Source organism: Aulonocara sp. 'chitande type north' Nkhata Bay, linkage group LG18 (genome assembly GCF_057382095.1).
Source record: "Aulonocara sp. 'chitande type north' Nkhata Bay isolate Kocher_YH1m ecotype deep benthic linkage group LG18, A_spYH_male_GT1.1, whole genome shotgun sequence".
Classification (NCBI taxonomy): domain Eukaryota; kingdom Metazoa; phylum Chordata; class Actinopteri; order Cichliformes; family Cichlidae; genus Aulonocara; species Aulonocara sp. 'chitande type north' Nkhata Bay.
The window spans coordinates 15,610,100-15,637,596 of NC_141361.1; the positions used below are offsets into that span (position 1 = coordinate 15,610,100).

The 27,497-nt window shown below is 38.8% G+C and overlaps 2 protein-coding genes across 2 annotated transcripts; both read right to left on the minus strand.

The window, feature by feature from the left end:
- Positions 1–535: 535 nt before the first annotated feature.
- On the minus strand, positions 536–2,690 carry LOC147308246 (protein THEM6-like). Its single transcript, XM_086272319.1, has 3 exons — positions 2,513–2,690; positions 752–1,259; positions 536–668 (listed from the first exon to the last, which is right to left on the minus strand). The coding sequence occupies exons 2-3, from the start codon at positions 1,253–1,255 to the stop codon at positions 561–563; spliced, it is 612 nt and encodes a 203-aa protein (XP_086128445.1). The 5' UTR covers positions 1,256–1,259; positions 2,513–2,690; the 3' UTR covers positions 536–560.
- Positions 2,691–3,401: 711 nt separating this feature from the next.
- On the minus strand, positions 3,402–27,496 carry LOC147308247 (uncharacterized). The gene is made up of 26 exons (XM_086272550.1): positions 27,224–27,496; positions 23,474–23,553; positions 22,782–22,911; positions 22,432–22,599; positions 22,182–22,319; positions 14,827–14,978; positions 14,328–14,431; positions 13,733–13,925; positions 12,634–12,762; positions 11,999–12,142; positions 11,760–11,895; positions 11,210–11,360; positions 10,027–10,163; positions 9,560–9,671; positions 8,921–8,984; positions 8,632–8,835; positions 8,139–8,284; positions 7,930–8,048; positions 7,004–7,125; positions 6,811–6,908; positions 5,561–5,697; positions 5,109–5,233; positions 4,821–4,966; positions 4,361–4,463; positions 4,128–4,264; positions 3,402–3,980 (listed from the first exon to the last, which is right to left on the minus strand). The coding sequence occupies exons 3-26, from the start codon at positions 22,909–22,911 to the stop codon at positions 3,866–3,868; spliced, it is 3,210 nt and encodes a 1,069-aa protein (XP_086128676.1). The 5' UTR covers positions 23,474–23,553; positions 27,224–27,496; the 3' UTR covers positions 3,402–3,865.
- Between the last annotated feature and the right edge of the window lies 1 nt (position 27,497).

Consider the following 27,497-nt stretch of genomic DNA (forward strand, 5'->3'; position numbering starts at 1 on the left):
CCAGGCAGCATTCATGACACAGTCGTTCTGACTGAATTTTCAGCTTACTTTTTAAGTTTTACATGAAATCTGTGGATGTTACAAAGGCTGATGTGTCCTGGCGGTTCTGGTCATGCAAACATGTAAACTGTGTGATCATCCCATCACTCAAGCATGATGTCATTCCCTGCTACACCTGTTCACACTGCAACACACACACTCTCATATAAAGTAGTTTAATCTCTTCCCATTTGGTTATAGTAAAAACTTCAAACCAATTTCCTGAATTCTTTTATTGCTGTCACACCACATCATAACACACCTTATAAAACTGTATTACTTATATTTTCTAATATTTTATTATTTTTACCATAACTGTCAACCTCTCAGAATAATGTAGTGTGCTGTTATCAAGTGTTTCATATCTGCAAATGTTGGAATTTAAATAAAGCTTGTTGTACAAAGTGCAGGCACAAGTGTGTTTAAGTGAAGAGATTCTGAATAGGAGAAGACTTTCCTCCTGGGCTTGTAAACAGGCTGACTCACAAGACGCCACTTTTAATATCTGCCCATGAAAGGTTTTATTTGTTCTTCTCCTCCAGGCCGCTCTCAGCCCTGAGGGCCTGGCTGCTGGCAGAGATGAAGTTGACCCAGTGCTGAAGATCCTCTGGAAACTCAGGGCACTCCACCTGCAGCGTGCAAAACACAAGCTCAATGTTATTCAGCGGGACAGCGTGTGTAACTCATGCATCTGTGTGGTTTCCTCCCTTACCTTTCTTTTGCACAGGTGCTGCAGAATCTTGTCCGGGCTGCCGCGTATGACACTCTGCTTGCAGTACATCACGGCACACACCAAGCCATCTTTTGTCGACACGAATCTCTGCTCAAGGAAAAAGGCTTTGTCGTCCCAAGTGACGATGCGACTGCGCAGCTCATAACCCTCTCCGATACACAGAGCCCTGCGATAACGAATGGTTGTGGCCCCCACCACCATTGAAGCCTTGAGGGCCCGCACAGCCTTAAACACGCCGTTACGCATGTAGAGAGAGAAGCGAGCAAAGTCACATTCCCGGAGGTACCGAGCATTGTTCATGTGGCACATGTCGATGTCATGGGGAGTGACCCGGCCTGTTAGGACCTGCTCCGCTGTGATGTCCCAGACTGGAGGCTGAAACCAGGCCCGCAGGATGACCGCTGCGGCCCGCAGGAAGTACCACACATCCACAATGCAGAAGAGAGCCAGCAAGATGGCGAGCACCCACAGCACCCACCACATCTCTCTAGGGAAAAGATATTAATATTTATTAGTATTAATATGGTCATTAAGTGAGATGTATAAAAAGACAAGTCAGCCTAACAAATAATGAGCATAACCGAAGACAGACAGTGTTTCCCCTGTTCAACGGACAGACATTTTAGTTCAAAAACAGAAATGAAAATAAATAAAATATTTAGGGTCAAACACGGGCTCAGTGTGTGTTCACCGTTTAACACCCAGCTGGTCCAGCAGGGTGCTACTATGATCAGACTTCCATAGTAATGAAAAGTGTAAGTAGCAGCCAGGTACTGCTAATCAAATGTGCTTAATCAGTAAGTGAGAGCACCCCTGTAAAACCAGGGGATTTTTGCTGGTTTGGAGCATTCAGGTGTGTGTTAAAAAAAACAACACAGTTTTTCTCAGGCTGGATCTGCCAGCAAATTCACCTAAAGGTCAGACCATGCAGAAATCAGAGAAACTGCAATATGCATGAATTTATTAGCTGGGCATGTACTGCAGCTGATTACTTGAGGTGGATCCTCGTTTTCCCCTTTTAGCACATATAAGACAGCATCAGTAGCCCGACCCACAGTGACTTATGCTTAGAGTAAACGCTTACATGTTTCACACTTATTTACAAATTCCTAAAATTAAGACTATTATTTCTCACTTGTTTTTTATTTCATGAAACACAAGTGAATATTTTTGCCTCTTCTCCCTGCAGCATGCTGTTGTGATTTAATCAGTTTAATCCAGTGTTTATGTGTCCATACCTTTCTGGAGGCACTTCTTCCATTATTGTGAAGGGCAAATGGGGAATCTCTACAGATCCACTGTGATGTACTCCATTTTCAAAATGAGTTTCTACTTTCGTAACACTTGTGCACTGATTTAACAAATCGTTAGGATAAACCGGTGCTGCAGGAAAGACAGGCTGCCTCTGCAAAAGCCGCACGTCTTAAATGCACATGCAGCTCAGAAAATGAAAAGACATACTTTTATTTAGATTTTAACGTAATTTAGTTATCCTTGATTCTCAGTGCTACCTATATGACTACCAAAGCTAAGGTTTGTGTGATGTTTCATTACTGCATCCACTAACTTTTATTTCATTTAGATTAAACTACGGTTACGACCAACGTTCAGGGTGGGCTAAGTAAAAACACCGGTTTGTGCGGGCATTAACTGCATTTTTAGTAAAAACAAGTTAAAGAAAGTGGGAAAAGACGAATAACCGTCAACGTGTTTACGTTTTACAATAGGTAAAGTGCTCACCTGCTGTCCGCTTCGTCCTGTTCAGACTGTCGAGTCGACACCACTCAGAGCGCTGAGCACAAGTAAAGCAAAAAGCGATAAACGCGGATAATACTCTTCCGGTGATGGCCTTCAAAATAAAAGCATGTTTACAATATTGCGTTAGAAATTCAACCCGAAAGGACGTAAGCAGGCTTAAAACCAAACAGCTTAATTTGTAATGACATAATGTTTTAAAATGACCTATAACTGTACAATGATGTTAAGTGCTCAATGTTTTTCCTACCTCGTTGACATTTAATTTGAAGGCCTTAGTGATTCACTTAGACGTGACGTAAGAGGAAATGGCGGCGGTGATTGGTTATTTATTAACCTATTACACTTGACAGAAGTCCGCAACAGCAAACATGGTGGTAGAAGAAACTTCATACGAAGCTTTTTAAAACCTTTATTTTATTGCCAATTTAACAAATCTTTAAAATAAATTTTTAAAAATGCAGCTTTTATGTCAGAGACCATTGAAATTTTCTTTTAATTTTAATATTTTTAAAACTCAGGCCGATTGTTCCAGTGAAAGTAACTCCTCATGCTTCTGCATACCGAGATATTTTGGAGCTTGGAGACTTTCAAGTTCACAACTTGGGGATTTTCCCCTTCCTGTTCCAAGACATGGTTGACCAAGTTTGGTGTGGTAGAACTTGATTGGCCTGCAGAGAGTAATGACCTCAACCCAAGAATACCCCTGACTTCCTCATGGAGATCGTTCCTCTCATGCTTTCTTTAAATCCACAAAGATACAGTGCAACTCCTTCATACCTTCTATATAATGCTCTGTGTACACTCTAAGAATCTAGTCTGAATTTGGAACATGAGTAAGAATAAAAGAATGAGCTAGAAATACCAGAAAATCTGCCATCACTCATTTTTATACTTTATTATATAATCGCAACCAAAATAATTGCAATGAACTCTTATTAATCACTCCAAAAACAGAAGATAATCAAGCAATTTGGTCAAATAATAAACAACATAATCAACTCTGAACTGAACGTGTTTATGTCAGCAGCTATGCAGCTGAAATTCCTACAATATTTGACTTTCCCATACAGGAAGGCTGGTTTGTCTCTTGTAGAAGTTGTTCTATAAAAGTATGCAATGAACAGTGAATAAAAACTGTATTAAGTGCTCAGAGTCCTTTACAAACAAATTTTCAAAAATGGATATTAAAACTGACCTGAGACTTCACTAACTTGGTAACTTGTTCAGAAGTTCTGTGATAGAAACGCCACAGCACCAACAAGCTGAGAGAAAAAGAAAAAAAGAAACCCCTATAGAAGTCTAGCTAATCTTCAGTCAGTCTGTTCCCTCCCACATTCACTGAATTTGGCGAGCTCGATGATCCATCACCATTTTCTTCATGTCCCTGTCCGCCATCATGTCACTCGCATCAAGCTCGTTTCCTGGGCCAGCCATCGGATCATACCGGTGTCTGGAAGAGAGAGAGGAGATTCACAACCCTAGAACATAATCTGCCTGATCATTTAGTGAAATGCCAAAAGCAAGTTAACATTGCTAATAAAACAGACTGTGAGACAACTTTTGGAACTTTGTGAGGACTTTTAACCCCTGAACTCACTGTTTGAGGTGTTCCTCAATGGCTTTCCGTTCATACACAGTACCATATACTGTTTTCACAGGATCAACAAACATCTTCTTGGTTAGAGGACAAATCAGATGTTGTGGTAGAAACTCTGGCACAGGATCAACCAGTTTCTTTAGAAAGGAAAATAAGTCAAAGTAATGTGATCACAAAAAAAATCTTTTACATAAAACAGAAAAATCCCATAAATACTTTGTTCACTCACTCACCTCCTCCATGCTATCCATTGACTTTCCAGCATGTTCTCCTGTGTGCTTTCTGGCTTCTCGTTCGTACGTCTCGCGGCTTGTCAGGAATTCCTCGGCTAAAATGCTTCCAGGAAAAGGTTAATATGCAAATGTAAGTATTCATGTCTGGGGTCTGAAATAGCATCTGAAGAAAGTGAGCTCTACAAGAATCAAAGAACAATTCAGCAGACTGTTTATCAGTTTAGAGAGACATTTCCCTCACAGAGATCATCTAAAACTCACACCTCGGTCTGAACACCAGCTCATCATCCATATCATTAACTTTTATCAAATACTCAAACATCTTGTAGGTGCAAATATAACTAGCTGATCATACTGAAACAGTTCTGAATGCAAAAAGGGGTCAAATCAGGTCCTAGCAACGTGTAACTAATAAAGTGGCTGTTGAGTGCATATAGGAATAAAGTTGTGCATGTCTCACCTGTCCAGTGGGTCATCAGGCTCAGGGATGATGAGGAGTCCGTACACAGCATCAAATATGTCCCTCATGGTGACGTGGGCGTTGTAGCTGCGATCAAATATGTTGTGGCAGATGCGGCCAACACTGTTGACATTGCAGTGGTACACCTGCCGCTGTGTTAAGATAAATGCTCGCTATGAGAAACACATATGCAATAACCACTTTTATATTACCCTAACAACTGGAAACCATTTTAATATGAACACTGTAGATGTCTAAACAGCTTTTGTTTGTATTTTGTCAGGATACACGTGTGACAAAGCGAACGAGCGGAGGCTTCACTGGGTATTCAGGACCAAACTGGCAGTACAGCTCAAACACTCCTTTCTCATATGGTGTGTCAGGAGGTCCTTGCATGAGAATCCTCCAGAACGCTGAAAATCAGAAAACAATCAAACATTGTTGCTATTCATTACAGGTCCTAGAAAGTGTTGCTATGCAGCTCTCAACAGTACAATGACTGCAAACACAAATCCCTAATAAGTAATCAACATGCTGCATTCATTTTTTTTTTCATTTAATTGTTTGATTAGCATTCAAATCTCCCAATGAATACAGAATAAAGATCTACCACAAAGCAAGAATTCATCAGCTGCATCACAATGAAAACACTGATTTTATGGGTCTATCAGGCAGCCCAGATCAAATAAAATACACAGAGCAATACAAACACAGGTCAGGGGAGAGACCACATCACTTACTTAAGTCTGACTCTGATGGATAGACTCTAAAGAAAGGATGAGGGTCACAATGCAGGCACTTGAGCTCCTCCACGATACGTTTGTCCTTCTCCATGAAACGACCATCCTTTGCCTCCCGAATCTTCTTTTTCAGAGCACTGTTTTGAATTGAATGCATTTTATATAATGTTTCATAAGGAATGCATGTAATAAAAAAGGACCACAAAAAGTCAAAATTATTGCTATTCATATGGGACAAGACTAAGGAGGCATTGAGTCTTAATCAACAAAATATTTTAGACTGTCGTGAAACTTATACAAGTACGTGCTAAATGACATGCTTTTTGTCAGGAAGCCTATACACATTTTTAAAAATAAAAACCCAGCTTCCATGGCGCCTGATGCTCTACCTGTCCTGTTGGGCGGTGCTTCAACTGGGTGTCAGAACCTTGTAAAAATAAGATTTCGCAGTAATCTGCCAACTACAGTGGGAAAAAAAAGTAGTTGCATGAAAACTGACATTTACTGATGTCTTAAGTGGAAGCAGACTACTTTTTCTCTTGAGGTATGACTATAAGTCGAATCTCTTCATATTTTGGACAGTTGAACAAAACTATATTGGACAGATTAGACCAGTGTTTCTCAACCTTTTGGAGCCACGGAACATATTTCACATCAGAAAAATCACGCGGCACACCACCAAACAAAAATGTCACAAAAAGCATATTGATACATTTTCCCCGGGCACCAGGTATAGCGGAATTGGCTCGGTTTGTCCCAGTATACCTTTTTGGTTTCTTCTGACCACTACTCATGCTAAGCCCTTCATCTGGGTCAGAATTTTCCCCAGGACCCAGGTCAGACTGACCACTTTTTCTTATCAAATATTCATCTATTGCTATTCGTGCTGCGTCATCTCACAGCATGACTATTATGCAAGTTCTTCTTCGCCTTCTTCTGTTTTACTGGCAGTTGGTGACCCATTTAAATAGAGGAGGTATATGGTATATGTACTGCCTTCAAGTGGGAAATAACGTAATTGTTCTGCCCGTTACTCTCGCTTAAAGTCAGGTGGAACCAGACGATCTCCCACAGCACACCGTAACATTTCTAACGACACACCTATGTGCCGCAGGCACAGTGTTTGGGAAACACTGGATTAGATAAACCATGCAAGCAGAGTAAATTGTTTCATTAACAGCTCAAGAAACTCATTTTCTTTGATCAGGTGTGTTCTTAGCTTCTACAGGATGGGTGTTTCTGCCACTCACCTTTCTGTCACCGTCACTTTGCTGTTTATCTGGCTTGGCAAGGATGTCTCTGGATATTCATCATAGCCCCGAGTAGTAAACATGCTTTTAAGTATTCCCTATAAAACATGAAAAAAATATAATAACCATATGACGGCCATGTATGAAGTTAAAGAGTGAACAGATTTCCTTTTGAAACAGACTATAAACAGACCTCAGTGATGGAAGAAGGGTCAAGTTTTTTCTTGGGCTTCCTCTGTTCCAGAGACAGAACTGTCTCGATCTCAAAGAGTTTCAGACCATCTTTGACTGTCTGTGGTTTGAAACAGCAGCCACCTGTAAACCGGTTTGAAATATCAAAAAAAGGAATTATTAAAATGTAAGTCACTGTTTGGCCCTTTTTGGCATCAAATATTTGTTGTTGTTTTTTTAAACTTTATTATGTTTAGATAAACCAGAGTTTAGGACTACACTGTTAATACAGATACATATAAATACAGAAAATAATGACAAATACCAGAAATACTGTAGAGACTAAGGTAGTGTCTCATGCTCAGTTAACTGATTATAGAACTAAAGCACAGAAAGAAAAAAAAAATCCTGAAAGCAGTTGAGATGAAATCACAAAGGTCCAATAAAATGGGCCAAAAGTTGATTCCGTGCGTGCCCATTTACAGGTTTGCTTCCTGCGATTCCAGTTCTAAACAGCTGCAGGTTCCCATTAACAATTTCGCATTTACCTAAATTCACACAGAGAGTACACACCAGCTTCTATGTGCAACTGACACTACTTTTTGTTGATGATCATTTTGTGTCCAGCTATTAAGCAGATGCCAAATAGCAAACAGTTCATTACGTCCAAGCCTCCAAATGGCGCACCGGTTAAAAAATGCATCCAAGAGCATGGCCTTACTTTTTTTTTTTGCATAGGGGGTTGTGCATGGCAGAGTTGAGTTCTAGTGTGATGTTTTTAGGCGTGTGAGAAAAAAGCTTTTGTACAAACCAGTTGAACTGTTTACAATCAGTGAGACTCCTCTTCCAACAAATTGCAGCTTTTAGATTAATTTAAACATGGGATATTTTTTTTTACTTTTAAGGGCAGAGAATTGTGCATTATTTTATACATATATATAGTTTTACCTGTTGCATTGCTGATTCCATGGAGCATGTTGTTTTCCACATTTCCAAGAAGGATTGAATCCACAGTGATGTTTGATTTCAGCAGCTTGGCTGTCACAGCAACTGGGTCCATAAAAGACCTATGGCAAGATGAAAACAGTCAGCTGCTGCCCCAGAAAAACATAATTGATGGGTGATCAAAGGCAACTTAAGCAGAAAGGGAAACTTACCCAGAATCATTGCCATCAGTGAGGCACAGGACGCGGAGTCTACAATCTGGGAAGCTCGCCTTGATCTTTTCCAGCTCTGAAGCTCCACGTCGTAGCGCGTCGTACAGCAGAGTACATCCGCTTGCCTCAAGGTTACGTGTGTGGAACTAAAAAACAAAAAGAACCCCAAAAAGGCGACAAGGAAAAAAATTTATATTAGCGCCACCGAACCAGTTGTTCATTTACAGCATGTTTATTTATTTACTGGAAAATGGGAAGAAAAAAGCTGCCAGGCTGACCCAAGTTAAATATTTATTTTTTAGCTTTATTCTATCAAAACTTCGAGCTACTGATCAGGTATCTCAAAACTCAGTTATTCTGAGTATGTCAAAATTTCCTCACACATAATACCACCTCACAATTTTTAAATATAGAGGGCAATAAAATTCTTCTTGAGCGGAGGTAACAAGCTTCCAGAGGAAAGCCTTCCATCCTCACAATGTTTTGCAATCACCTTGAACTTCTCCAGATTTTCTGTGAATGTGTGGAGGATTTTCACCATGGAGTCAAACTTTACAAGACCAATGACGTGATGGAAATCATACGCCATGCTCCTCGTGGCAAAGTTGTCAAAGAGCTCTTTGACAGCATTGATTTTCTTTATTTCTGCATTTTCGTAGCACTCCTCTTCCATCGAGGAGCTTGTATCGATCAGTACCTAAAGTAATAAAGTCAGGAAGAGGAAATGTTTAGCAAATGTTTTGATTCGATTCCTTTACAACTAAAATTTCCCCAGATCTCACCAGTATTGCCTCTTCTGGAGTCCTGGTTGTAACAAATGACTGGTCGTCTCTGTGGTCGCCAGTGCTGTATTTAAAAAAAAAGACAAAACACCATCTTTATAGCTTTACACAGTTAAGACGAGACAAGCATCACATACTCTGTGAATTTCCTGTTATCGGGTGGGTAGATTGTGCCTTTAATGCAGATCAAGATGCACAATTCAGTTCAATTGAATTTTATGTATATAGCGCCAAATCACAACAACAGTAGCTTTTAGGCATTTTATCTTGTGAGATAAAGAAAAAAAGGATCAGACAAGAAACTATGAGCAAGCACTTGGTGACAGTGGGAAGGAAAGAAACAGGAAGAAACTTCCAGCAGAAACCAGGTTCAGAGAGGGGCAGTAATCTGCTGTGACTGGCTGGGGGAGGGGAGGAAGACAGAATAAAAGACACGCTGGAAGAGCCAGAAATTAATAATGACTGATAATTAAATGCAAAATGGTGTATAAACAGTGTGAAAACAGGTAAGTGAAGAAGAAACTCTCAGTTCATCATAGAAGACTCCAGCAGCCTGCATGTATTAAAGCATATAATATGTGCCAGAATGAGTCTGCCTTTCATTAGTTCACTCCATTTTGTTTTGGTTTAGGTACTCACTTGGCTGCTAGCAAGTTTAAATCCATCGTTTTTACTTTTCCATCCAGACAATTGTGCACTTCGATCATATCAGCTGCTCTTTTGTTTTTATGCAAATAAATGCCCAGATTATCTGACAGAGAAATGTGAAAATGAAGCAAACATTAAGTATAACACCTCCCAACACACATGATAAAAACTTGATGTCAGAGGTCAAAGGCAAAGTAGGGGAACTGGTGGAAATTCCTTGTCCACTTAATTTAAAGTGACTAACAGTTCTACTGTAACAGGAGCAACAGTAGAGACAATCTAAGCAAAGGAGGAACATACCCCTCAATTTAGACTTAGACTTCTGCAAAATGAACACATCTGTGGACTAAAACCTGACAAGCCAGTGGCATCTGCTGTATGATACAAGTGTTTGTAAGGTATAAAAGTGATGTTTCACTGAAAGATGTGAATATTTAGACTGGAAAAGGATGAAATACCTTCACTAAGTAGAACAAGGCAGCTCTGATAATGTCCCAGGTCCTTCAGATGTAGAGGTGGGGTCACATTAAGGCGAGGGAAAGATTTCAAACGTTCCACCATGCTGCCAAAAGTCCACTGAATATTCACCTGAAAGCTGTTTCATTCAATGAATTAGTAAAAAAAAAAAAATCTTTAAAACAAGTCATTATTCAACCTGTTTATATTGTCTTTGAGACAATCCTAGACACCAGATTAATATGTGTAATTAATATATAATAATTAATAATAAAGACTAACTAACTCAAAACTATGTTTTAACTCAGACTGCTTGCATAGGATATTCAAGCATTGGGCAGTGTAGACTAGACACTGTCAGGTTAAAATACATCACAGCGCCTTGGGCCTTGAGTTACTCTTAATTTCTTTGTATTTTTCTTGAAAAATGGGAGATGGGTGCAGGGATTTATTAAAACGTGCAAATTTAGATGGAAACAAAGTACATAACAGGGCTATGCCATATATTGTCTGAGATAATAATGGCATAAATTTGTGTGTTATATAAAAGTGTCATATCGCAATATCTTTTTGTATTGCAGTACCATATGTTTATGCCTGTCTGACAGCATGTCAGCCTTCGATGACAATTTACCACCTAAAAAGGGAGACATTTAAACAAATTCCAAAGAAGCACAATACTTTGCAAAACTGATCCTGCTATAGGTGGAAACAACTAATTTCAACACTTGAGCCAGGCACATACCAAGAATGGTACAACACGCCAATAGTGTTGTTTTTCTATCCAGTTTGCCTTTATTGCATTTGCAGTGTGTTTGGGATCTTTTTTTTTTTTAAACATGATTCAGGTCAGTGCTAAGTGGCTTGAAAAAACAAAGCAATTCTTCTGAAAATGATCCTGGCTCCTTGGACGCAAATATAAAGAAATGAGTGGTGGGTCAAGACTTGTGGACAATACTGTATTACTAAAAACAATCATGAATGAATAATCAAGAATTCATGAGAAATTGAATGGCATTCATTAAAAACCACCTGCAGAGCAAGCATATACTTTAAACCTAACTAAGTCAATAATTTTTACTGTTCAGCTGTGCATAGGTGTATCTTAATTTGTTATCTATACCAACAGAAAGTAAAGGAAATCTGCTCAAGTTGTGTTGAAAGAAATAACTCAGTCACACATACTTCTGACCAGATGTCTTGTCGTGGTGACTCCACAGAGGATACGTTCGGACAAATCGAGGAATGCTGAGCAGGATTTTCTCAATGTCAGTGGCTCTTTGTAGTGAGAATTCTTGTAAAGGCTCTTCGGTGCAATTTGGAATCTTCTCTCCATCTAAACAAAATAAAAAGAAGCCAGAAACACATAATTCACCACCATAATGCAATTTATTAAAAATTCCAACCAACTAACGTTTTACATCTGGTGATGCAGCAATGCTTGTGCACAAGAGTTCATTTTAAAATAATTAACAGTTCTATACATTTTTATTTTAATACATAGCTATCACTGCACCAGGCTGAAGAAGGTGCTACCTTTAATGGCTCTCTCATTATGGAGGCTTTATACTGTCAAATCCGGTTATTTTTATTTTATTTATTTTATTTGATTATGCAAAGTAATTATTAAACTAGTATTGCAGCAAAAATGACATAAAATATTAAAACTATATTCATTTAGACACATTAAAACCTTTCAACTTTATAGTTTAAACTCTTTCAGTGCTATTTGTACCTTTGATTTTCTGAAGGACGTACGCCCTTTCAAAGACATCTGGTACTCCAGGTACTCTGACAGGTTCGCAGAAATGGTCACCATCTTTGGACACGAGAGAGATGGGAGCATAGACTTCATGGTTTGATGCTTGTTTCTGTCAAAACAGAGCCAAGTATGATACATTTAAACTACACAGATAATATCTATACAAAATAGTGGGAAAGACCAGCTTCTGTTCAAAAATAAACTCAGTATACCTCAATTTTTGAAAGGAGATGTGCCCAGCAGTACAATGAATTCTCAAAGACATCCTGGTCCTCTATGATTTTTTTCCCTCGCTGTGTTGCTTGCTGGGGCAATAACTCCCTGAAGAGCATGTATAAGCCCTCAACAACTGCAATCTGCAAGAAATCAGTCAGTATACAACAAAATTTTCATGCAAAATAAGCAGCGAGTAAATTACAGTTATATACTGTACAAACGATGAGCCTTTTACGTGCTTCCTGCATGAGACACACATACATGGAAACAGGCATGTCATATCTCTACATTCATGAATACTTCAGATGGTTTCATTCACAAGTTACCATCATGGCAATATCATTTTAATTAAATAAATGAAATAAAATTACAGTACACTCAAAATGATGCATGTTTTACAGCCTAAATCACCACATAGCAGGTGCGAGGTGGCGTGCAAAAAGCTGCTGTGTTAAAATCAGTGGACAAAACATACAAAAAGTCACATAAAAGTCTGATACCAGATTTGTTGGAGGATTATGAGGCCAGTGGTCCAAAGACTTAAAACTGCAGCAGCATGTCAGCTGTCCTTTATTTATGAAGAAGATAGTCTAAAACTGTAACAAGTCTTACACCACCTCACACTTTTTACCTTCTGGTTCCTGGTCATCCTTTCATTCCTGCAGAGTAACTGATGCAAACTTTGGGTGAGGGGGTTACATCCCGTCAATTTTCGTATGTATGCGATCAGTTTGTTCCGGATTATTTCAGAAAGGTCTTTCTACAAGTAAATACACAGAAATATTAGAATTTGGGTTAATCAGAAAAATTAAACACAATCTAAACTAAATTTACCACATTTCAGTTTAGTTTGTGAACACAGGTCAACAAAGTGCACAATAAAGAACCCACAGTGTTTATTTCTCCAGGGTTAATACTGGACAAATGGGCTGCTGAAGACAAAGCTATATTTCAACTGATCAAAAAAATTTCAATAAGGAGGTTCATTGATTCACAGTAGCCATGGCATCTTTTTTTTTTTTTTTTTAATAAATTCACCATACAGTCTAGTTATAATAGCTGCTCTGTGATTTTGGCTATTTTTTCCAAGTACAGAGGTCACAAAGACAAAACTATAACCAGAATTAAAATAGACTGATTCCGTCTTTGCTTTTGGGAACCAATTGAACACTTCAATCGTAATGTGATTGAACAGGTTGCCTGGTGGCAAACAACATGCCTCCAAACAGTTGTAGCTTGACTACAGTCACTCTCAACCAGACTGGCGAAGCTTTGCAAATAACTGCTAAGCAATGACAGACTGCCAACATGTTGCAATCAATCTGAGTGTGTCTGCACCCATAAAAGCAACTCATCTGCAATGCCTCTCTCTAAAATAGGGAACTCTACTTAACAAGGTGGCAACTGGTTGTATTCTGATGGTATTCCTACGTAAACGCAATGTAAAGAGTGAATATGTGGTTCTACTGCTAAATCGCTGTCCCGCATCAACCTCGTCATTATTTGTGGAAGAATTTCTGAGGTTCACCAATGCCTGGACTGAATGTAAGGACTTTATGTGAATTTCTGTGTGCAATCATCTGTTATGTAGTCTTTCAGCTATCCGTTTCAAAAACACAGAATATCACCAGGCTTGAAGACAGGCTAGGCATGAATAAATAAAGTTCATGTTCATAGGATAGCAAGACAATGGGACAATATGGGACAGTGTTAAATATAAAACAGCTTACCGCAACAGCATAAAGAGAAGACAGGAACACACTGATTCCTTTCTGGCTTTGTTGGACTGAAGGCACGACATCATTGATGTAGAAAGTTTCATCAAGGGGAGTCTCTTCAGTAAACGAGGACAGAGCGAAGGCAATAGTCGACCCTTCAGAGATTCCACACTTTTGAAGTGTATCACCACCCAAATTATTACCTCTATATAAAACAGGGACACCAGAGAACAGAAGAACTCCATCAATGCTAAGACTTTAAGCATGTGAATGTGGGGGTGGCGATGGGTGACAAGTAACAAAAATACTGGTGGCTACCAATGCTACCCTTAGTTTTCTAGTAAATGAGTGGATGGAATGTGATGAATGTGAAAGGCCTAGGTGACTTGCTTCTTCCAGTTAAGAGAAACCTTGAACTCTGACCTTGAGGTTAAGGTCTTTTAGTAGATCTAAATATGGTATGACTTTCAATATCCTGTGTTGCTTTGTTCTGGAGTGATTGTATTTACAAACCAGGTTGTCCCTGCTCGGAGCAGAGTGATGACAACACTTTTTCAGCCTTTTACGTCTGATGGGTAAAAAAACACTTTTTTGTGAGGCAGTTTACCTGGGATGGAGGACATGTGCTGGTATTCCACTTGCATTTGACAGGATCACTTTTAGAGTTGCGATTGTGTCAGTTTCCAAATTCACCATAATCTCAAAGTTTCCCTTAACAGGTAAAGAAAAATATGTTAAAGGTACAGAATTAATTTCAATTATAACTTTATATACATGTTAAAAATGAAGGCTGACATTTACAACAATAAACTATACATTAATAAAAATAATTGATTCACTTTATTTCTGCCATTTTATTCTTCCCTCCTCAACAGAAAGACTGTTTATCAAGTGAAGGTATATTTTTCCCTCATTTTTAAAATAGGCTTAGAGAAACTCAGATACTACTTAAAACCACTGTGTCTAAGCAAAATAACAGATTTCAGAAATCATTACAGGTCATTTGTTCCACCGTAAAGATATAATATGAAAATTGACTGGCCAGTTTCATTTGCTAGCAGTTGCCAATATCCTCAATTGAGCAGCATACTGCTTTTAAGACGCACCTTGAGCATGATGTGGCATCGAATGACATCTGTTCCAGAGGTCTTGCCAGACTCTTGTCTTAGCATTTTTGGAGCCTCTGTCAAGTTTTCCCTCGGAGTAAAAATAGCATAAATTACAGCTCCATTTTCAATGTGTCTTTCTTTCAAAGACCCTGGAAAAGAACATAATAAATAGAATAACTGTGCCAGATCCACAGTTAACAAAAAATAATTAAAAAATAAAACAAAAAATTAAAACAATAATTAATTTAAAAAAAACATTTTTAAAGTGTCCCATCTACATGTATGAAAGTATATTCATTTCCTATGACCAAAATCATTTTAGAAACTGCTAGCGCTTACCAGCAGTCTGAAAACTATTCATCAAGTTTGTAAATGAACTCTCCCATGGTATCATGTGATTATAAGTCTTACCCTAAAACTTGCTTGTATTTGGATAATAGACAAGATTTATTTCCTATTAATCCTGTTTCAATGATACATTAAAGCCTATATTTTTCTAGCAGATTTCTTACCTATTAACAGATGGAACTACAGAGTGAAAACGTAACTTACAGGCAACAAATTCAAAATGTAATGGTGTCATAATTCATCAAGTTTTCAGAGGGACCTTTAAAGTAACCTACAGAGGTTTCGGAAAAGCTGACTTTATGCAGATGAGGATAAGGGAGGAAGCTAAATGGCTGACGCCATTGTCAATGACCATCAGTTGTCCCATGCCAACCATCAAACTAAAACCAACGGCCCAAGTTTCTTGGCAACACTGCAGGTGATATCTTCCGTCTTTTGGAAAATTGCTTTGGCAATCGGAGGGAGAAAATGTCAGGAGGATATGTAAAAAGGATCAGAAGAAGTTCCTCAGAAAACTGTCACCTGAAGTGGCAAAAGAATACAGAGATGCATTTTGAAATACTGCATCCAGGGCATGCAGCACCACCAAAGAGCAGCCGAGTCTCCTGTTTGAAGTTGGATTGCAAGGACTACCAGTGGTTATGATGCTCCTTGAGGTAACAGCTAATGCTGGGCAAAAAATTGTGACTTTAATTGACCTGGCTTTTGACACCAACTATACAACCCACAGGGTTGCGAGTATTAACCTAAGAAGTGAAGAGATCACTTTGGTTGTCCATGGAATTAGGGGAATGAAAACTTGTGTGACAATAAGCCGGGATCTTTTACAGATCTGAATCAGAACCCCTAGAAGAATCCACAGGCCACACCAATTGGTCTGTTGTGGACTAGGCAGCAAATATGTTAAACCGAAGAAGGCGCAAATGCTCTTTCCAGATATACCACTCAAACTTGTGAGATCATTTCTACGGATGGAGAGGCAATTATCTGAGAAGCCTGAAACACCAAACCCGCTGACATGGCGAGAGCTGCTCAGCCAAGTGTCAGGGTTGTATTACCCACTCGGATTGGTAACTCCTGCTAAGCAAAAAAGAGCAATCTTAGTACTATTAGAATTTATTTTTTAACTTTAAGGCTATATCCCTCATAAATAGCATCACACATTTGCTGCACATAGTTGTGTATTGTAGAGTAGTTTTGGAAGCAGTCTGTAACACTCTAATCCTAACAGACACAAGGCAAGACCCCTTTTCAGTAATGTGACCTGGGGGTTGTGATTCCTACAAGACAACAGGGCCATAAATCTGGTGTTATGGAATGAACTCTTCCCCCCTTCTTTGATACTACAGGCCTGACTGGAGGACAAGAGATGGTTGCCATTGTAATGGGAGTGTTCCCTCAAAAAGGTGCAGAAGAAGAAATGTGGGCTGATATCAGAGCTAGCGCCACCCTCAACTGATTCTACCAATCATGTTAACATTCTGTTTCTGTGACCAGAAATAAAGGTGTTTGCTGCCTAGGCAGTGTTGGGGAGTAACGAAATACACGTACCGGCGTTACGTATTTAAAATAAAAAATATGAGTAATTTTATTCTGTTACAGTTACCATTTAAAAAGGTGATATTCAGAATACAGTTACTTTGTTGAAATAAATGGATTACACGGTGCTCCTTTCCTCTTTCATATGTTTGGCTATGCCCTCTCTATTTTTGGTAATTCCACGAAGGTGGAAACCCAAACAAAACTGCCTGGGTCTCAATCTCTTGGCCCATGTCACCTCTACTTACGGCCCGCATAATGACGTGAAGAAATATTTTTGAAAATTATAATTCAAAATATTTTTTTTATATGAAGGCAATACGCAGAGTGTTACAGGTATAGCCCTAAAGAATGTAACTTCATGGGTAGTGTATTCCATGCTGCAGGGAAAATGGACTGCCATACCCGTTATGTTTCTGTGATCGCGAGGGAGGAAGAAAAAGGAGAGTCGAAAAGTATGAGTTGTCACCGACCACAAACAGGAGATGGAAGCATGTAAAAATAATAATATAACACTGCAGCCAAAAAGAGTGCCTGATGAGCTCAGTTGTAAGTAAGCTATTATGACTCGACTGTACACTGTGTTTTTCCTCCGAAACAATAAGTTTCGCTGGAGCAGCCTTTCAGCACCTCTGTCTGTCTCTCACTAGTAAAGCTAGCTTTCGGCTATGAGCCCGACACAGAACTTGACATATTAGCCAGAGGTCCCTTTACCTCGGTTCGGAGTGGCGGACCTATTTTCTATACAAGATCGCTGCAAAAAGTGCAGCCTTACCTAATGTCCACCCTACTGTTACTCATTTTATATTAACATTTAAAAATCTAGTTGGTATGGCGAGTAACCTTCAGTAATAATAATAAATCACACAGAAAGAGTGCATTCATGTAGTTCATAGGTGTCAAACTCTGGCCCGCGGGCCAAATTTGGCCCGCAGCCTAATTACATTTGGCCCGCGAAGCCATACCAAATTACTATTAGAGCTGGCCTGCTGGTATTATACAGCTAATATAAATATATTGTTTAGTATTAAGCTTTGCTTGTTCAATATTCAGTTTTTCAGCAAAACTTGTTTGAGTCCATAAGAAAAGATTCATTCTTATATCTAGAGGAAGATTTTCTTTCAACAAATATTAATGTTAGCCCGCGACTTTGTTCCAGTTTTGAATTTTGGCCCACTGTGTATTTGAGTTTGACACCCCTGATGTGGTTGAATGATAATATATTAAGTAATCCAAAGTATTGAGAATACGTTAAGCTCATTGAGTAACTTAACGGAATACATTACAAAATGCATTTTGGGGCATGTATTCTGTAATCAGACAAAAGGACAAGAAATAAAACAAAGTCAGATTAAGACCCTAAGAAAACAAGGAAGCTGCCTGCAGAATCAGTGACCTTGTAGAACCCTTGTAGATGTCAAACGGTTTAGTGTCCTAGGTTGATTGGTCAAATCAGTTGTAGGACTTGGGGAGCAGCAAAAAGGTTTCTTGAGAAAAGTCAAGCTACTAACAGCCCAAAATGGGTGGCAGTCCTGTTGACAGGAGTCATTTCAATAAGGGAACGAAAGGATGCCCTAAGAGAGATTTTCCTTGCAGCACAGGCACCACGGTCTTCTCAAGCACTACTACAGATAGACTAGTAGTATACAGAGACACGGGCCCTGGGTCCTTGGGAACTCAGAACAAATTGGTCTTGGAGAAAGGTGCATCAAAAAATGGAACACAGCAGATGTGGAAAGTTAATCCTGCTGTTTACCCACATAGGAATAGTGTTGCTGAAGCTGCTACGCGCATTGTGAAGAAAGCACTCCAGAATCTTGGAAGGGAGTTAGTTATGATGGGTTCCAGACAGCTCTTCATGTGGCAGCCAACATTGTAAATGAGCGCCTAATTGATGCCAGAGTGCAGAGTCTGGAAAACTGCATTCATTACATTACACCCAACCCTCCTTTGCTTGGGCGAGCAACTCAAAGTGAAGAGTTCAAAATGTTTTACTTTTCCAGGTACCCCTATAAGAGACTCCAGGCAATTCAGGCAGAAGTGAACAGGTTTTTGGAGGTCCTGGAGTCAACCTGCTGGTCCAAATTTATTTGTAAGGAGCAGTGTTGGTCAAGTTACTTGAAAAAAGTAATCAGTAACTAATTACTGATTACGTCCCCAAAAAAGTAATCCCGTTACTTTACTGATTACTTATTTTCAAAAGTAATTAATTACTTAGTTACTTAGTTACTTTTTAAAAACACGATTTACAACCTGAATAGGTGATAAAGCGATACATCTTTCAGCCCAATTCTACTTTTTCTACATAATCCATCATACAAAATGGAATCAAATGGAAAAGTATCTTTTTTTAACCTGTTTTATCAGTTTTAATCTTTTAACTTTATGCATCAAGCAAAAATTTAATTATATGCAACATTCTCTGACTGGAAGAAATTTGTTTAACATATAAACCTATTTTCTGCACATTCCAGCACATAAAATAAAATATTTTTTGTGTTTACACTCACTCTTTCAAATAGATGCAAGTAAAACACAGCAGAAAATACACTCAACAAAAATATAAACGCAACATCTTTGTTACTGCTCCCATTCCCCATGGGATGGACGTAGAGACCTAAAATTCATTCCAGATACACAATATAACCATCCCTCCCAAACAGTGGTCACAAATCAGTCCAAATGTGTGGTAGTGGGCACATCTGCTATATTGAGATAATCCATCCCACCTCACAGGTGTGCCACATCAGGATGCTGATCTGACATCATGAGTAGTGCACAGGTGTACCTCAGACTGCCCACAACAAAAGGCCACCCTGGAATGTGCAGTTTTTTGCGCTATTGGGGGTCTAGGGACCCAGAACCGGTCAGTATCTGGTGTGACCACCATTTGCCTCATGCAGTGCAACACATCGTCGCATGGAGTCTATCAGATTGTCAATTGTGGCCTGTGGAATGTTGGTCCACTCCACTTCAATGGCTATGCGAGGTTGTTGGATATTCGTGGGAACTGGTACACGCTGTCGTATACGCCGGTCAAGCACATCCCGAACATGCTCAATGGGTGACATGTCCGGTGAGTATGCTGGCCATGCAAGAACTGGGACATTCTCATCTGCCATCTGCCCTGAACAATGTGAACCATGATTCATCCGTGAAGCGCACACCTCTCCAACGTGCCAGACGCCATCGAATGTGAGCATTTGCCCACACAAGTCTGTTATGGCGACGAGCTGGAGTCAGGTCAAGACCCCGATGAGGACGACGGGCATGCAGTTGAGCGTCCCTGAGACGGTTTCTGACAGTTTGTGCAGAAATTGTTTGGTTGTGCAAACTAATTGTTCCAGCAGCTGTCTGGGTGGCTGGTCTCAGACGATCTTGGAGGTGAACCTGCTGGATGTGGAGGTCCTGGGCTGGTGTGGTTACACGAGGTCTGCGGTTGTGAGGCCGGTTGGATGTGCTGCCATATTCTCTGGTTGACATTCCTGCTGTCAGCATGCCAATTGCACGCTCCCTCATTGCTTGTGGCATCTGTGGCATTTTGCTGTGAGACAAAACTGCACATTCCAGGGTGGCCTTTTGTTGTGGGCAGTCTGAGGTACACCTGTGCACTACTCATGATGTCAGATCAGCATCCTGATGTGGCACACCTGTGAGGTGGGATGGATTATCTCAATATAGCAGATGTGCCCACTACCACACATTTGGACTGATTTGTGACCACTGTTTGGGAGGGATGGTTATATTGTGTATCTGGAATGAATTTTAGGTCTCTACGTCCATCCCATGGGGAATGGGAGCAGTAACAAAGGTGTTGCATTTATATTTTTGTTGAGTGTAAATAAAGTCAAAGACTCAGTGGTCCTTTTGCTCTATTTTCACCTGTAAAGCAGGAGTAGGGTAGGCGGAGGTTTACCCTGGTGCAGGTGTGCAGCAGCGGTCAGTGGAAGAATCCGCGAGTTTCTCTGTGAATTTCCCATTACGTCGTAGCGCACTCGGTGCTTGCTTGGAAGTTTAGGGGTTTTTTTCGCTGTAAAAAGAAGTTTTCTTCCCACGCACAACTGACGCTAATGTTTTTGTCACTTTTTATGGAATCAAACTTAAAGTAAGGTCAATACTTCCACGCTTTAAACGCTGCACGCTCATACTGTCTCTCGTACTTGTTAAATTATCCATTGTTGATCTGCACACAGCTGTTGTCACTAACGTTGCACTTGCTTACCTCACTGTCATGAGATATTCTCGCAAAAAAAATCACGGTTTTAGTAATGCAGTAACGCAGTAACGCAGCGTTCCTACGGGAAAGTAACGGTAATCTAATTACCGTTTTTGCAATAGTAATCCCTTACTTTATTTGTTACTTGAAAAAAGTCATCGGATTACAGTAACGCCCATCTCTGGTAAGGAGCAAGTGGCACACTGCACATAGAAATGTCACTGGTGGAGATATTGTCTGGCTGAGCTAGCTAAGCTAAAAGACTGTTTAAAAAATTGCTAAAGAATCGCAGCTACCACTAGCTTAAGTAGCATTATCATTGTATCGCAGGTCGACTGCCCATTTATAAGCAGGGAGAGAGAGGAACAGAGAGGGAGAGAGGAACAGAGAGAGAGAGAGGAGCATTGTTTAGTTTTAGTCTCTGTTTGTAAGACTATTGATGTGTGCGGACAGTAATGAACATTTTACCTGTACTTAATGAAGGAAATGTTTTATATGTTGTTGTGTGATAACAAACATGGTATTGTATCCTTTGGGGCTTCAATTTAAAGGTTTTTCACCTATAGGTGATCTGCGTGGTAATTGAGTGAAATCAAGTTAAACACCTGGAATAGATGCATCAATCCATTTCACATGAGAAAAGTGCACAAATTAAGATGACTTGACAAATATAGTTAAGTATTTTTGGACAGACACATTTTAACCTAGGACCTGGCGTCCACATATGTGGACATCACATTTTGGGTTATTTAGACCAAAATACAAAATTTTGCTCTACAAGGGCCTGATATCCACTTACGGGGATATTATACTGCTACTGTCCTATTGAAATTTTAAACGAATATCCTTATATGTGGCTCTCATTTTTCTTAAAAACAAAAATCAGGTAAAAAAATATAATCTGGTAATTCTTTGTTTTTACATTCATCAGGTCCCAATCAGTCCAAATATCAAAGAGAAATTAAAAATGCATGCCGTGGAAGAGTTCAGGTCTTAGGAGGTTAAAGCACTTGAAAATAAAGTGTGTATAAAAGTGACTACAATTCCTTAAAAGTTACTGGAGTATTTTTGTTCAATCCCTTGAGTCCCAGATGAAAGTCTTATTAGACCTATTACTCATATTAATATCATTTCTAAATGTAACTAACATGTTTTGGTACACAATAAAATAGTTTTTAAAAAGGTCAGTGTCCAAAACCTAAATAGACCTAACTGTATAGAATCATTCACTCCTCCATTGCTGACTCACATGTGTTGAAGAAGGGATCGTCTGTCAAGGGCATCCCATCTACTGTGTAGAGACAAACTCCTTTGGTGTTTCCAACATTTTCAAGGTGACAGATTCTCAGCATTATGTCTTCAATTTTGTTTTGTGCCGGATCCATATCTGTAGCATTGTAATTTTAAACATTTCACCTCCATGTCCATATATAAATTACTTTAATCATGCCAAAGGGGGCATTTAGGATAAGAGCCTTTAAAAGATGTGTTCCTGTTACCTGAAATAACCTTTGGTTTAAGACATTTTGGGTATGTGTACTGAAGACTGAACGACTTCACTGACTTTTGCACCGGTCTGCCAGTTAGGATTTGACATTCTGGAGTGCTCAGTCTTTGAATGAAGTCTTTCATGATTGCAAAACGATTCTTTTCCACATGACTTAAACCTGTAAAAGAGACAAAATAAATTCAGCTTTCAGAGAAAGTAATCTGAAATACTGCAAAAAGCTAGACCCTGATACACAGATTTGAAATTCTCTATATTTGCAGCTTTTTTTTGCTAACGTGTTTGTAATGAGAGAGCTATTCTAAAGTCCTAGCTTGTCTTTGGCATATCAAGCATTCTTACCAATGCTGTTTAAATCTTCTTCCATCACACTGTCCAGGAAATCTCTTTCATCTTTAACACCCATCTGAACAAACTGGTTGTAATATGATTCCAGTCTGTGCTTCTCAAGTAGATTGAATATTGCACCCATCTAAACGTAGACCAGGAGATTATATTCGTCAACACTCAAATACCAAAATCAGAGAACTTATGATATTAAATTTTATTTACATTGCTCTCCTTGTCTGAAACTAATGACAATACATGAACTCAATGAGATGTAAAATACAAAATACTATTTATTTGGTTATTCAGTTAAATTTAAATGGCCATTTATCTTTTCAATTTATTCTAGTAACTTGAAGCAAATTTATTCTTTTTTTTTCAGAGGAGCACACTTTCACATTTGTGTAAACTATTCTTCAGCTGGTCATTTGTCAACATGTCTTCATAGACTCACACCTCTGTCTTCATTAAAATTGTCTATAAACATATGCCTATTGATAGGAGAGGCCAGACGTCTGAGTCATGATATCCAGCTGCATACACAAAGAGGCATGTTGACTAACTGATTGCGTGGGACTTTATTTTGCAGCTGAATGCGCTACAGCTAACTACAATATTATCTTCAACTATTTCAGAGATATGTTGAAGTGCATTACACAGTAATCGTGAGTAATTCTTGGATTTAACAAAAGAGATGGAAATCTTACCTTAACACAACTCCAAAGATCACGAAGAACAGCTGTTCAGTCCTAGTTGTAGTTGGAGGAGTGGACTGTGAAACTGAAACCTAAGGAAACAAAACCAAGGGGGTTGGATGTCTCTAGGTATTTGGCCAGCAGTGAAAGGAATAATATTTGAGTGTTTATCTACCTATACAGAGCATGTATTACAGAATAGGGAGGGAATTAGAGGCATTTAAAAATTTCCTGTATGCCGAAAAATACAGTATGCCACATGTTGGGTTGTTTTAATTGAATATTATTATTATTACTACTACTTAGCTGCAATACCAAGGCTTGTAATTCTTTGGAGTGTACAATTTATAGTTTTTATATTTTTAAGTCCCAAAAATCCCCCCAAATCGCATTCAAGTGAATGGGTAGAATGTTGACGTGTTGTGGAGAACCTAATTTTCTATGTGGGAAAAGCAGAAAAATCCATCTGGAATTTTTTTTTTTTTTTTACTTTAGCCTTACTTGATTTCAAACAAGCTCTTTCTTAAAAGCAAGCGATGTACACTTTTCGATCTGGAGTCATTTCAGTAAGTGGAGTGCCATCTAACTACAAAATATACAGTACAGTTAGGTCTGTAATAATTTGGACAGACAATTCTTTTTCAAATTTTGGTTCTGTACATTACCACAATGAATTTTAAATAAAACAACTCAGATGAAGTTGATTCAATTCAATGGGTTGAACAAAAAAGATTGCATAAAAATGTGATAAACTACAGCATTTTTAACACAATTCATTCATTTAAAGGGCTCAAAAGTAATTGGACAAATTAAATAAGTGAAAATGTTATTTTCTAATACTTGGTTGAAAACCCTTTGCTGAAAATGGCAGCCTGAAATCTTGAACTCATGGCCATCACCAAATTGTGGGTTTCCCATGCTCTGCCAGGCCTTTACTACAGCAGCTTTCAGTTGGTGTTTGTTTATGGGGCTTTCTGTCTGAAGTTTGGTCTTCAACAAGTGAAACGCATGCCAATTGGGTTAAGATCAGATGACTGACTTGGCGATTCAAGAATATTCTACGTCTTTGCTTTAATGAATTTTTCTTTCTTAGATATTTTAACGAAGTACAATCTAGCCTTTCTATTCTTGAAGCTTATGAGAGGCTTGCACGTTGCAGTGAACCTTACTTTTATACAGTCTTCTCTTTATGGTAGACTTGGGTAGTGATACGCCTACCTCCTGGAAAATATTGCTTACTTGGCTGGCTGTTGTGTATCGGTTTCTCATGGAAATGATTCTGCAATAATCAACCACTTTGTCTTCTGTGGACGTTCAGGTCTTTTGCATTGCTGAGTTCACCAGTGCTTTCTTTCTTTGTCACAATGAACCAAACTACATTTTGCCACTCCTAATATTGTAGCAATTTCTCAGATGTTTTTTTTTTCTGTTTTCACAGCTTGGAGAGCTCCTTTGACTGCATGTTGTTTTTTCACAGCAGAATCTTCAAAATGCAACCACCGAACTCAAATCAACTCCAGGCCTTTTATCTGCCTAATTAATAGTGACATAATGAAGGAATTTCTCATGCCTGACAATGAAATAGCCTTTGTCCGATTACTTTTGGTCACTTGTAAAAGCGGGCGGCACATGATAAGGAATTGAAACTTCTAAACCTTTCACTCAATTTGAACATGGATACCCTCAAATGAAAGCTGAGAGCCAACACATTATGCCCATTATATAACTTTAATTTGAATATGTTTCACGTAAAAAAAAACAACCCAAAACTCATGTCAGTGTCCAAATCTATATAAACCTACCTGTAGTTCCCTCATATTTTTATCAAGGACTTTTCATCAAGGAAGCAGAAACGACCTTTTTACATCAGTATATTGTGACCACATTTTCAAAATCAGGGAACACACAAACATTGGGTATGTAGAGTAACTTCTTGGGATACTGAGGGATTTTAAACTAGATCAATATGATTTAAGGTTTTGAGTTTATAAATTATTTTGCAAGAGGAGTGCTTAGCCCCTCACAGAGACATATATGGCAGTTGGTCACAGCCAGAGTTCTCAAGGGGTAAGGATCGTGTCATCTCCACTCACTCCAGTGGACCAATTTTAGACAGCAATGGCTGATCATGTAGCCTCACAATAGTTCTCAGAAGTTACTACACTAGCCATGCCACTTTTAAAGTTATGGAATTCAAATTTATAATGTAGAATCAAAGACAGATTTAATTCAACAAAACTAACCTTTCTCCAAAAGTTGACTCTGTTCATCTGGACGTAGCATTTTCAGTGGGAGAAACCTTTCGTCACTCATCCAAGTGACTTCTTCACTCTCAGCTGACTGCAGGTTTCCCCAGTCTTATAAACTTATAAACATAAAAATTTGTCCACCCCATGGATCGGGTCCCCCGACACAAACAGAGTAACATACAGAGGTCTTTGATTAGTGGTTGTTGATCAATGATTGTTGATCAATGGTCACGAGAATTTGCATAATTATGATAAAGGAACTGACCTCCCAGCCCATTGTTTCTTCGGTGGGCTGGTTCCAGTCATTATGCAAATGTACTGTTTATAAGATTGGGGAAACCATCAGTCAGCTGAGACTCGTTTCTCCCGTGTCTGCCTTTGGGTTTGTTTCATAAATACACCGGCATTCCCCACCGTGAAGGATGCATGTTCAAATGGTAAAATGTTTAAAAAGGACAAGACTGTATGTTTTCAGCACACATAAATCCAATTACCTTAACATGCTAACGGATTATCCACCAATCAATTAAAAGATTTTGGGCATGTTAATCGATGTCAGATTAGAAAACATGATAGTTATTTCATCCAACTTGATCAAATCAGGGAAAGTATCAAAATTTGACTTATTCCAAGTCAAAGCGAGTGAATCTATATGGCTAAATTTGTGGACTTGTTGACTGTTTCCATTTGCATTATGTTATAGCTCAGCTGATGGTAGAAGCAAAGGAAAGGTGTAGCACCCAAATGGGAATGAGAACAAATGGTAAGTTTAAAATATGCAGCCAGCTCTAAATAAATAATTATATGCGGCTAAATATGGAATTGTACTTAATACATGTTAAACTAAATACAATAATATTACAATTTTAAAATAACTGTATTATACATCGTAGCACACTACTTCTAATACAGCATTACTATATACTAATTACATGAAATCATATGATGGGACTTGTCGCACTTTGTTTGCAATCAACAGGTAATTAAGTTTAAGTTTTAATTAAGTTTTATGATTTAAGATGGGTAATAAAAAGAACATGTCTCAACTCCTGATACCTTTACTTGTCAAACAGGTGGATTACTTTAAAACATGCCTGGTGACACATAATGCACAGTAATATGTGCTTTAATAAAACCTGAAACCGACTTCTCCACATGCAGGGCAGAGAAATATCTTCCTCTGTCATGCAAAAATTAGGCAATATATTTGTTTTGAATTTTAATATTTCACATTTAAACTATTAAGGAGGCATTTCCTTCCTAAAATACACACAAACAAACACACACAAACAAACACACGCACACACACACACAAAATGTAAGCCTAGCGTATTTTTAAATAAAAGGTTACATTTGAACCCTAGCCCCGCACCAGGCAAAGCAACAGTACAGTAACCACAATCCCAGCACAAGTTTTGAAAAAATTGCATAGAATATAATGTCAAAGTTACTTTACAATTACCAAAACTAAAAGTGAAAGTCATAGCTCCTCTTTAAGTTTCAAATGACTGACCTCAGTATTTCTCCTGTTTGACAGGTAAAAAATAAATTCTTGCGATGCTGAACACTTTCTGTACACAAATGTGTTGTAACGTTTGTGTAGACTCCCAAGCACCAGAAGTTCTTCTTTCACCAGCGGTTTATTGGTGGGTACAGGACAGCTAACGCCGGATTTTTCTTTCCAGCTCCGTCAACACTCTCGCCCTCTCAGCACACACGCCCAAACACGTCCCTTAAAGGAACAGTAACAGTGCGACAGAAATAATGAAGCTTTGGTTACGCACGTC